Here is a 13,141-nt window from a genome sequence, read left to right on the forward strand (position 1 = left end):
ACAGTATCTGCTACCTCATCTACTGGAATTTAAAGATGTCAATACATTCTTGAAGTTAATTTAATAGTACTGTTTTATGACTTATTCACTTGTAGTTCATGCTGAAGATGATGTCAAGACTGACAAAGACGTTTTAGCCACAAACATGGAAAAGCTTGAGAAGGAACCGAAAGGTATCAAACTTTGAGATAGCTAACTTATGTTTTCTTAAGTTTTGACTCAAGTTTACAAAATGAGTGATGCAAATTGGAAAGTATATTCTCGACATAGACGGAATCAAATCAATTAGGGATCAAATCTTCGTTAACGCATTTTATTGTTTTTGGTAGAATAGAAAATTTGTCTCTTTTTAAATAAAGGAAATTCAAGTTTTCCTTTTTATCGAAGTTTCTTTTTTCATTTCTATTTTGAACCTATAAATTGAGGTTCTTGAATTGTAAGAGACACACTTGACTGAATAAATCTACTTTTCTCATTTCTCTCTTCATAATTCCCTATCCTTTATTATTCTCTGCAAATCGGCATCAATGAGCTACTATATTCACCAGAAGGTAAAGATGTAAATTCATTCTTGATGTTTATTTGATGTTATGTTGTTATGCCTTTTCCACTTGGTAGTTCATTCTGAAGATGTTATTGAAACAAAAAACGACAAGGACATTTCAGCCACAAAGGTAGAAAAGCTTGAGAGGGCACCAAACTCTCAAGTAGAAGGTATCTAACTACAAAAATGTTTACACGTCCCTTAAGACTATTGATATTCTTTTTCCAATTTTTTCGTACTTAATATATGTTTTTGTTGATTTTAAACAGGTAAATCCATGAAGAAACGGAAAAGAACTGTGATTTCGAGAAGTCTGCTTGATGAAGGGATTGGTTCAGAAAAACAAAGGTACCAGGTTATTGGCTTGATATTATCATATAGACAGGAATAAAAAGTTTGTTATTTCTCCTAAGATGAATATTTATTGTAAAGTGTGACATCTAGGTTGCATCAAATATTATCAATCACATTCTTCATCTCTTGAATTGTAGTTTGGCTTGTAATGATAGATAGGTAGTATCAAAATTGTTACGTTCATTTTTGCTTCTTAGATGCCCCCTTGAGATGTAAAGTAGTTTCTTTTTATTTACATTTTTGTCATTTCTTGATTATACTGTTCTTTTGCTAGCTCCTTTTTCTTTTATATTTTTAATTTCAGATTGATTGATATGTCCACATCAATCTCGTTTATACTTATTAGAATATATCTATTGGCTTATGTAAGACTATGTTCTGTTCCTAATCTTATCAGCTAAGGAACTGGTATCAGTAGTGAAGTCATGATACAGCACCTGATTCAATATAGGGACAACCATGTTTTCCCTCTGAAAGTTAGATTAGTAACCTAAGTCAGTTTGAAAACTGGCTGGCTTTGTCCGAGGAACTTTTTTCAGCTGATATTTTCTACAACGAAGGATTTTCAAACCTTCAACTTAGTAACTTCTATATAAATATGCTTTCAAGTTCTAGTTCAGAAGTACGATTTTCTAAATTTGTAGTTGTATATTTTAATTTTATGATATTATTTGCTTATAATTAATTTCTTGTTCAGCATATCTAACACGAAGTTCTCTTCATGCTAAATAGGGTTGCTAAGACAGTCATATTTGGTGGTATTCTTAATGCTAATGTGGCAGAGGAAGTACACCGTCAAGCAAGGGACTGTGGCACAATATTTTCTGTCACCTACCCTCTTCCCAGAGAAGTGCTTCAGCATCATGGTAACTACATTTATATGTTGCAGCTCCTAATTTACGTTAACAAGTTTATTTTGGTCTCATCGTGAGTAACCTTCTGCACCCGCTGAATGAACGTAGAAAACTTCTACGGATCCTTAAGCTAGTCTAGCTTCTGGAGTTAGAGCTGAGTGAGCCCTTACAGAGCCACTGCCTTGGATGTCACTTCTTTGTTTCTTTGCCTTTTAATGCGAGAGTTAAGCTATATATGTCGAACAGATTCAAAATAAAAAATCATCAAACACGATTGAAAAACATAAAAAAATCGCAGCACATCCGTTTATGTTGCGTAACAGATAAATTGCTTCAATGCTTCTTGCAGTCTAAATCCTAACATGTAACAATTCTATCACATTCTATTTTGCCCCACTTATCCATATCGACAGTATCCTTCTCTACAGGTCTTTATTAGGTATAATCTGACATGTTTAAGAAACTTACTAAGGTCTGCTTCATGCTTCATACGTATATATAAGTTCTAGTTGTCACACCGTCGTCCATTTTACTAGTCAAAAGTTAGATAATATCCTCGTAACATTCTCCGTTTCTGTAGGAGGATTTCTAATTTCTTGCTCAGACATCTCTTTGATAGATCTTTTATTAAGGATTCTACTTAAAGCATCACCCTTCTCTTGACCAGTATCTGTTAATGCCATAGGGAGACGAACTGTAGAAGAATATAGGTGGAAATTGTCAACATAGTAACAAGTAGTTGTCAAGAAGGCAATGCTTGAACTGAATTATCGATTAGAGTGAAAAATGGTGTTACAGAAATTAAATTTTGTATAACTTACTGCGCCTGACGTTCCTTTCATCTCCATTTCTCCAAATACAGTAGTTTGAAAATTTTCAACTCCCTTTTCTCTTAAAGTTAATAGTACTTTCAGTTGCCTTCAATTTGGGCTTTGAGCTTTTTCCCTGAAATTACTTATAACTTTTTGTGTATGAAGCTTCCAAGTAAAGGTTGTTAATTGAGAAGGGAGCCGGTCAGTATAAAAATATGGTATTATTGATGATTTGAAAGACATGCATAGTTTTATTATTTGAATCCACGCATAATATTATTGATGTCTTGAAAGACACGCGTAGTATTATTGATGCTTGTCCAAGAAAATAGACATGGAGCACTGTTGAGCTGTCCTATGGTTTTGAAATGGAACGTATAAGAAATTGAATGTGACACCATCTTACTGTTCCTTGAACTCTTATAGTATATTTTGCATCCTTTTCCTGGCACAATTCCTGGATTCTGTACTGTCTCCCTTAACTCTTGCTTGCGCTCTAATTTCCATAAGGTAGGAGGGAAAGCTGTCTAACAAAACAATTATAGAAACATGGGACAATGTTCACATGCTTTTCTTTGCCGTATTGTTGTTTTTCTGGTTTTTTGTTTCAGGTTTATATGTACTTTTCTTTAAAAATGCTTGTGAAGGATCAAGTTCCATAGGATCTTATATAGTAGTGATGGACCAAACGGAATGGAGAAAATAAATTCATGTAATCGACCCAAATATTATCGGGATAAGACTTAGTGGGCTTGTTGTTTATTGATACATTTTTGTTTTAATTTTGAGTATTTATTGAAACTTTCTCACAGTTACCTAAGTTTTAATTACTCATCTTTAGTAGAAAGATCAAGTATTGTTTCCTCATTGTGCTGTTGCTTAATTACCTGAGCAACTTATATGCTCCTCAGAGGAATTGAATTTTTTTGTTTGAGATGGTGATATGGCCTCCAATATATGATCATGTGCAGGACTAGCTCAAGATGGATGTAAAATGGATGCTTCTTCTGTACTTTTTATGAGTGTAAAATCGGCCCGTGCATGTGTTGCAGTGTTGCACCAAAAGGAGATACATGGGCAATCTATTTGGGCACGTCAGCTGGGTGGAGAGGTAGGGTTACTGTCTCTAGAACGATATGTATGCCTATATGAAGCAATTGACTAACTAATTTTTGCTTTTTGTGACTAGTTGTCAAACTTCATTAAAATCAGTGCATCAAAGATGAAATCACGTAGTGTAATTCACTGCTTTCTAGTGACTTTAAATGGTAGTCTCACAATTTGAGTCTGAAGTCTGAACTTCCAAGGGTTTCAAATGCTGCCTTTGATTAGTGTGCCACACCTTTACTTTGTAAAACAACTATGCATTGTTTGTTGTGTAACAATGGCTTCCCTGCACTTGCTAAAGATGCATCAAAACACAGACCTCAAAAAATGAGGGAAGGTCTTGGCTTCCAACAACTGATTCTCTGCTGCCTACCTCACTCATAGAACGCAACAAAATCAATTGTTAATGTACACCCTACCAGATTGCTTACTCAGCTCAGTAAATCTCTAGAGTTCATCTCTAACTTATGGTCGAAGTGTTCTAGGTTAAGCACCATGCTAGTGTGGAAGCCACTATGTCAAAAGATGCAATCTTGATTATATACGAATATATTAGCACAGTGCTTTCTGGTGTGTAAGTTGTACAATTATGTCATTGACCATCAATTAATTTGTTTGAAGTTCTAACATGACATGCTTCTTGTTATAGCCCTGACACTACTGCGATTAACATCATTCTGCATAGAATTCTTTCCTTCATTTATGTGTGATTGAGGGACTCAAGGTCCTTTTATGCTTGCATGTCTTGACCAGGGCTCTAAAACTCAGAAGTGGAAACTCATAGTGAGGAATCTCCCATTCAAGGTTACTTTCTTCTCTTGAAATTTAACAATTTACAGTGGGTCATACTCTTATGTTTATTGTTTTCAACAATACATGATAAGGGAATATTTCTTCTGTGGGTTATTGATTGCAGGCTGAAGTTGCTGAGATAAAAGATATGTTTGCTTCTGTTGGATGTGTGTGGGAAGTTTTTATTCCTCGAAATTCTGAGACTGGGTAGATATATAATGACATGCAATTATTTGTAATTTACTCCCAATGTACTTATGGTGTCAGTTTTTAAGTTTTCACTCTTGATTTACCTCTTGCAGGTTATCTAAAGGATTTGCATTTGTTAAATTCACGTCGAAGGGGGAAGCTGAAAATGTATGCCTTCTGTTTGATGAATACTGTTCTATCTGTTCTTAAATGCCAAAGCTAAACTTGTTCTTCTGGTGATGCAAGCCCCAGCCTTGATTAGTCCCCTGTCTGCTGCTTAATTAAGAAATTTCAAGGGATCAAAAATGGAGAAAAAGGCTAAAATAGATCAATATTCAGGAGAAATATGGGTTGGAGAGATCTTAATATAAGAGTATCTCTGGGCATGCTTCTTCTAGTCAGTCTAGGGCATGCTTATTCTGAGATTGAGATCTCTTTTACTAGATCTAACTTGGAATTTCTTGGGATATATTAGCACGAGGAAAGAAGCTATCAATATTGAAGATTTGGCAATGGAAAAAATTTGAAAATAGAAGATTCTAAATATAGTTCCTGGGGTATACTTTTTGTTTTTTAAAGCTCTGAAGATATGCATAACATCTAAATTACTTGAATGCTGCTACTTGAATTCTAAGAGCATTTATATGACTCCTGGCCTTAGCTTGGTGTGACCTTTAAAGAGCCTTAAATACATTTAGTATGTATTTGAGCCATATTAATTTGAAAGAAGGTATTTTCGAATAGTAGATTGATGAAGAATGTATGGTTAAAAAATGAGGAAAGGTTTTAGATTTGCATGTAATATTATTTTATGAAGAATGTATGGTTGAAATGATGTCAAATCACTGCTTAAGAATGTATTTTTTTTTTGGAAAGAATGTGGCTCAAATAGGGCCTTCATTAGCTTTCATCATCATTACTTTTTCTAGAATCATCTTCCACTGGCGGACAATGATTATTACTCTGACACACTCATTTACTCCATATACAGGCTATCAAGAAATTTAACGGGAAACAATTCGGTAAAAGACCCATTGCTGTTGATTGGGCTGTTCCGAAAAAGGTTTATACATCTGGCAGCAATTCTGTTGCCGCCTTAGAAGACGGTAATTTGTCCTTTAATTATCTAAATCCCTTAACTTATGCTATTCGTTCTATTATATTTTTTATTTCCCGTAATTGGCCAAATACTAAAAATTTGGGTGCTTCAACAGTTTTGTAATCTGTTATCAATACACCTTGTTTAAAGTTTGAAGTCTTATCAGTCTTTGCTGGCATTTTGCAATATAAATCGAGTTAGAGTAAATCAAAGCTTTTCTTCTGATCCATCTTGTTTAAAGTTGATTGGTTGAAGAATTACACAGTATTCAATAATTGACTGAAGTTTGTTTATTTAATCATATGTGCAAATTTATGAGCTTTGGTGCCGTATTTCTTAATTGAATTCGTGAAAATTCCCCAACATATGTTGGGTGATACATTCTTGGTGACTCGATATCTTTTGCTTTGGGAATCAAGATGATTACATTATACTCTATTTAAATTGTGGTTTTTACAGGACAGCATGACATTGATGGAGATGACAGTAGTGATTCTGAGGATGATGATTTGGAAGTCACAAAAGAATCACAATCTCATAGTGTTGATGCTGCTGCTGACGAGTTGAATTCAGTTGAAGTAGATGATAGTACCTATGAAGTTGATTTTGACGTGGAAGCAGAAGTTGCAAGAAACGTACTCAAGAGGTTCATTTCATCATCTTCTAGAAAGGCAACCACTTCTGGCAATGATGACCCAGAGTCATCTGAGGGGAAAAACGGTAATGAAATTGTTCAATTACAAGATAAATCAGTTGATGCATCCAGTTCCCATGCAGTAGAACAAGTGAATGCTTTGGGAAGTGAACAAATTAGTCCGGCTGAAGGAGAGAATGACTTGCGCAGCACTGTTTTCATAACTAATCTTCCTTATGACATTGACAATGAAGAAGTGAAACAACGTTTCTCTGCATTTGGTGAAGTGCAGTCGTTTTTTCCCGTTCTTCATCAACTGACCAAGTAAGGACAAGTATTTGACTAATATCTGCTTCAAGATCTCTTTATTTATCATTGTTCTTTTGTGAACATCCGGCTACACTTTTGCAGGCGACCCAGGGGGACTGGATTTCTGAAGTTTAAAACAACAGATGCTGCTGATGCTGCATTTTCAGCAGCCAATGCTGTATCTGGTTTAGGTATCTTTCTAAAAGGAAGACAGCTGAAAGTTCTTAGGACTTTGGACAAGAAAACAGCTCAGGATAAGGCACAGGAGAAGTCCCAAAAAGAGGTCCTTGACCACCGCAATCTTTACCTGGCAAAGGTTGGTTTACAAGTCTGAGCTATTCTCTTGTCAATCCTTGAAAAATGGATACGTTAATATTGTTTCTGCTGTTTCTGCTGTCACGTATTCATAACTTCCAATTGAATTCGTGTTCGGTCTTTCTTAACAGGAGGGTCTTATCATGGAAGGGACACCTGCTGCTGAAGGAGTTTCAGCAAGTGACATGTCAAAGCGCAACAAGTAAATGATATTCTTTTTATTAGTAGCAGCATAATTGAATGACAAAGCTTGCCTTGGCCAGTCATAAGAGGCCATCTTGGTGGCCTGAAATTCTTATTTTAGTGGAAAGGTTCTGGGATTTTTAGGGAACGTAAGATCGTAAAAAAGTTTAGGGGATTCGCTAATGAATTTGGCCATCTATCCCCATGAACAAAATATAATCGTCAGAATTCCAGTTTTCATTTTTTTTCCTGAAAATGTATTAACAGTATTTAGGCAGACTTGAACTTCAAATCAACAGTTGTGCTCCTTGAGGCCTTGACTTGTCATTTGTGGGATTCAAGGGCGGAGCTATGACAGGCCCCCCACTGGGTATTTTGGTTTTCTTAGAAAATTGAAATTCAGCTTTCTACCTCCTAAGTTCCTAATCCCAGCCCAAGTCTTTGAAAGCCCAGCCCAAACAATGCTTAAGCCTAAATTCCTAATCGATTCCAAATTCCCAATTGTTCAATCCTAGTTTCTAATCGGTATTCTGGCAACATTCCAGTAGATGCTGCCCCAAACAATCCACACTCTTACACTACGGAAGCAGAACTTTGTAATTTTACTTGCTCATTTTCTGTTTTTATGTCTTAGACTTCATCATTTTGCACGTTAAACTTGGATGAGTGGTTTAGGCTCCCTGCTACCAAAGGCTATTTGCTCGTTATCTTTTGGTTCAAAGATGGTTTGCTAAGCCGAACTGAATTGCTTAAAGAACAGTGATTAGATAAATGTGAATAGAATCTTGGACTCCAGTTTAAGTTCTATTTATTTAATTTCTTCTTTGCCTCTATAATGCAAAAATCATTTCATACTCTCACACTTAAGGATATAGAAATTATTTCATCGTTCACTGGGCACTTGGACATCTCTAGATGTCTAGGCTAAAGATTTGCTCTTCTACAAATCGAGACTAACGATGAGGAACATAATTGTACTGCTGATGAGCATTCATAACTTTAGGAGAACGTATTATTCTTGAATTCTACTTTTACAAATTAGTGTTCTTGAGATTTCTTGAGTTCTATTTATTAGTGTTCTTGAATTCTGATTTATTAGTATTTATTTCCATATGCTTTCTTCAAGTGATTGATTGCTTATGCATATTGTGCTTGGTTTATAAGAAGAAACTGAGAGAAATTTTCTTAGTAACTTGAGCAAATATAAAGTGTAGGTTATGTGCTCTGTTCATCCAAGTGTTCATACAAGTTCAAGCTAGCTTCCTTCTTTCACCTTTTCTGTATTTATTCTTGTGTCCCTTCTTTTCCATGACATCACTATCACTGAGCTAAATACAACTCAACCAAGAATATAAGCATCAGGCTTGAATGTCTGTGCAAAATCTGTCCAACTTACTGAAGTGCCATTCTTGCTGCAAACTAGCAAGAAAAGGCAACCTTGAAAAACTTCTTATTGCTACTGCAGAAGTAATGATTTTAAATGCCATTTGAAATGCTGTAGGGAATAATTGTAGAATAAATTATTACATTTTTAATGTTATCATTATTAACTTGCTTAATTTTTATTTTTTCGTATTAAGTCTTGCCCTGCTGAACCAAAATCCTTGCTCTTCCCCTGGGGTGATTGTTGTGTATCCACTGGGTTTTGTTACAAAAATTGTGCTCGTAATTTTTGAAATGTAGCACAACCAATGGTGCCACATTCTGGAGGCACAACCATTTTGATTGATAGTGCGACTTTGATTCTTTTGCCTGAAATCATTGGAAGGTTCCCTACTTTTTGTTGGTGAATAAAGTCGAGTTTCTGGAATTACAGATTGCAAACCATTATAAACGTACAAGTTTGAGAACTGAATCAATATGCAGAACCTTCTTGAAAACAAATATGGTATTAAGAGATTCTCATGATTATTGCGGTCGATGTTGCCTATGTCAATACATCTGTGTGCGCTTCAATATTATGATGCTGTTGATGTTTTTCAATTCTAGCATGATTATTCTGTCAAACTATTCCACAGGTTGCACAATGAAAAGATGACTAAGCTTCAATCTCCAAACTTTCATGTTTCAAAGACAAGACTGATCATATACAATGTGCCAAAGTCAATGAAAGAAAAAAGTCTCAAGAAACTTTGTATAGATGCTGTTACTGCTCGAGCTACAAAGCAAAAACCCACGATTTGGCAGGTCAGATGTGCTTTTCTAATGGATATATATATTTTTTTCCTTTGACATTTCTATATTTTCTAAAACATTATGATGTATGTGCAGTTGAAATTATTGAAGGATAAGAAAGGAAAGGAAGGAGAAAAAAGTCGTCCACGTGGAGTAGCCTTTGTTGAATTCACGGAGCATCAACATGCACTTGTGGCCCTGAGAGTTCTTAACAATAATCCAGGTATTCTTCTCCAAAAGACTTATCACGTTCTCTCTTATCAGAAACTGTAAGCATTTGCCTCTCCATAGTAAATCCTGGTGTAAGGTTTACTTTCATAATATTCCTTTGGTACAAAAGCCAAGAATTTTGTACTGTTTTTTGTCGATGCAATTATTCAATTTAATTGGATGTGCTGGTTCAATGATTTGCAGAAACTTTTGGTTCTGAGTGTCGCCCGATTGTGGAGTTTGCTTTAGATAATGTCCAGACACTGAAGCTTCGTAAAGAAAAACTTCAAGCTCAGAAGGCTTCTCTTGATGATGTTGGAGATTTGCAGCAAAATGACCCTGTAAACACCGGGGAATCCCTTGCAAACAAGAATCCCAGAAAGCGGAAACCAAGAGTAGATAAGACGATAAAGAAGATTGGTAGTAAGAAGGGAAGTGAATCGGAGAATAAAGCTATTGAAGTAACTACAACTGAGGTAGGCGGGGCTACCAAGCAGCAGAAAGGTTCTCCGCGAAGTAGGATGGATGGTACATTACCAGAGAAAACCTTAAAAGGCTCAAAGCAGCAGGTAGAGAACCAGCAGAAAAGAAGGAAGCCCAATGAAGGAGAATCATTACCAGTGGCAAATACCCATAAGCAACAACTGTTGGATGACTCAAACTTGAAAAGAAAAAAAAGAGGGTTTCAAGATCTAACTAAACAACCGAAAGAAGGTAGTAATCCAAGGAAAAGAGGTAAAAAGAATAATGATCCACTGGGAAGAGATGTAGTGGATAAACTGGACATGTTGATCGAACAATATAGATCCAAATTTACGCATAACAATTCTAATCCAACTGATGACAAGAAGCAAGGCTCCAAGCAGCTCAAGAGGTGGTTCCAATGAATTTTTTTTCTCAAGTTAGATAAGTTACGAGTGTATTTATTTCCCTGTACTTAGAGCTGACAATATACTTGTTTCCTTTGGAATTTTGCGTTAACCCAATCAAATTGGATTTTTTTGACCTATTATGGTGCTTTATGTAAGATGAAAACTTGACAGTCCCAATGATTCAGTTTGGATTTCGTACGTGGAAAGTTGGTGGTGGAGGAATAGAGTTTGGCGGAATGTTGGAAACCGTTGGGGCACGCTAGGAGAGAGACGTTTCTTATATGATTTAAACCCTGTGGTGCCTCGACCACCAAGTTATCGCTTAGGTTTGTGCAAAAGAGAATTTTACCCATTCTCATTGATTTGTGGCCTGCCAGCTTATTTGTTCTAAACCACACACTTTTTAGGAAAATGCTGAAGAACCCGGGATTAAATCCCGGGTTCGTTCCAGGGCCAGAGGTGGCAGAGCCTCTGCCCTCGATTTTGATGGCGGGCCTCCCACGTGCAGAAGATCAACGGCCGAGGTGCCCTGGATTGGAGCCCGGGATTTAAACCCGGGCTCTGTAGCACGATTGGAATAAACTATTGGTGCTTTATTTACTTCTTTCTCAGAATTCTCTCCCCCTCGAAAGAACCTGAAACTTTGCTGTTGTAATTTGTTCCATTATAGAATCAAAACAGGCGGAGGCAAAGGAGCCACTTCTGTCATGATTGATTTGAACAACTTACGACTAACAATTATCAAAGAAATTTTCAACACTATAACAATTAGTGGCAAATTAATAATTACATAAAGTACATAGAATTGGTGCAAGAAGATATGTAGATAACAAACCTATTCGCACACAAAGCCCTTAGGCACCTTCTTTCCACAAGAATTGATGACCAAACTTATGGCAACTGGTATTTCTAAGTTTACAATGCCCAATACATTTGCCTTAATTGCAGTACATAAACACAATGCAGCTTCAAGATTGGCAAGACCCTCCAACAATGCACAACATTTGCTGCTGGGTTTTGCTCCAATCTCCTCATGAACCAGCCCTAACCAGTCGCCACAAACACCCAACTTCAGGGTATCTCTTGGGCACTTCTTCGGAGTAGCCGGAGCCGGAGGGCATGGAATGTTTTGCGAGGATACACAAGTGAAAAATATGGTGTTTAGTAAAATTAGGAGAGAAATAACCTTTGAACCAAACATTTTCTTACTTGGTAAAGGAATTGTACGCCCTATGACTATTTGCTTGGTGTTCTATAGAGCAGAGAAATGTGAAATTAGTGGCCAATTTTTGACATGGATTGGATAGTGTTGAAGCTAGATTTTTATATATTGGTGATTGGCATGGACAATGGACCACCCTTAGTGGCTTGTGCAAATAATGACATACTTTGCGTCTTCCTTTTTGTTTATTTTAGTTTTTACACATTTTTGCCATCCCTAGTCGACTTAGACCTGGTTTAGTATAGTTCTTTTTGCAATAATAATTTCTATGTTAAATTATATAGATATTTATATCTATACATACTAATGAATAAGTCATTTTAACATAATTTTTTGCCAACCTACTTCTTAGATGCAGTGTTGACAACAGATGATTGGGTGAAAAAACTGATTGTTTTTTAAACGGTCCAATGACCAAAAGTCACAAAGAAGTGGGCAAATAATTCTGACAATGTAGCATCGTTCTACACACTATTGTTAACTCGTCTTTTGTTCGTGTAGTTTGAAATGACGATTGAACAATTATATAATAATGTTTATCTCATGTTCGGTACAATATAGGACAATATTATACAGTAGACAAGAAATATTTAATATTATCAAACCAAGATATATACAGTGAATGAAAAAATAATTTCAATATTTGTGAGTTGACTCTTGAAGAAGGGGTTAGACAACGGCCTTAACTCTCGAGAAAAATATATTAATATTCTTGCACAATACAACACCAAAGACGATACATAGATAAATCACAAACCCATCATTCTTCATCAGTTATCCAAGAATTGTCTAAAATATAATAAAAATTCTCATAAAACCCATAAAAAAATCAATTAATCAGACGTAAAATGGGTATAATCGGAAGCAGTTTGGCGATGATGATAGGCATGATAGGTGGAGTTTACATTGCACAGAAGTATGAGGTACCAAACATCAGAAATATGGTTGAAACTACTGTCTGCAAGGCCAAGGTGGTGGAGGAGACCTATCGGAACCCAACGCCACCACCCCATGCAAATACTGGAAGGCAAAAGCGACCCACCGGAAACCCAACACCGCCACTGCAAGTGAACACTTGGAAGAATGATGTTACCTTTTCTACTGTTTAATTAGTGATAATGTCAGGTTTTAATATTTATGTGTGCCTTTTCATCTATTTATTTTGGTATAATGCTATGCAGCAATTGTAACCCAAAAATGACTTAATGAAATGTGAAATTTACCATCATTTAATGTCATCTTAATGTCACCTAAATTGGGATTGTAACTTTAACGGGGCTAAATAGTATTACTCTTTATTTTGTCATTTTTTATTAGTTTCACCTTTTTTTTTAAGTGTCCATTGCGTATTGTGTAATGTATAATTATACTGTTTTGGAAATAAATTCAAATATTCTGGCTCCGATATATTTCAAACTTTATTCTCTATTATGTTGACAAAAGACATTCTTGAAAACATAGCAAAAAAAA

General features: G+C 35.9%; 2 protein-coding genes across 2 annotated transcripts; one reads left to right on the forward strand and one right to left on the reverse strand.

Moving 5' to 3' along the window:
* The first annotated feature begins 61 nt into the window (after positions 1–61).
* LOC111389268 (RNA-binding protein 28) lies at positions 62–10,623 on the forward strand. Its single transcript, XM_023014183.1, has 15 exons — positions 62–173; positions 619–714; positions 814–892; positions 1,631–1,764; positions 3,536–3,675; positions 4,425–4,475; positions 4,588–4,670; positions 4,766–4,820; positions 5,644–5,758; positions 6,211–6,709; positions 6,797–7,010; positions 7,141–7,211; positions 9,211–9,379; positions 9,464–9,590; positions 9,782–10,623. The coding sequence occupies exons 1-15, from the start codon at positions 77–79 to the stop codon at positions 10,462–10,464; spliced, it is 2,613 nt and encodes an 870-aa protein (XP_022869951.1). The 5' UTR covers positions 62–76; the 3' UTR covers positions 10,465–10,623.
* A 564-nt stretch (positions 10,624–11,187) lies between these two features.
* Positions 11,188–11,754, reverse strand: LOC111389267 (putative lipid-binding protein At4g00165). Its single transcript, XM_023014181.1, has one exon. The coding sequence runs from the start codon at positions 11,648–11,650 to the stop codon at positions 11,285–11,287; it is 366 nt and encodes a 121-aa protein (XP_022869949.1). The 5' UTR covers positions 11,651–11,754; the 3' UTR covers positions 11,188–11,284.
* Between the last annotated feature and the right edge of the window lie 1,387 nt (positions 11,755–13,141).

Source organism: Olea europaea, unplaced genomic scaffold, assembly GCF_002742605.1.
Source record: "Olea europaea var. sylvestris unplaced genomic scaffold, O_europaea_v1 scaffold5726, whole genome shotgun sequence".
Classification (NCBI taxonomy): domain Eukaryota; kingdom Viridiplantae; phylum Streptophyta; class Magnoliopsida; order Lamiales; family Oleaceae; genus Olea; species Olea europaea.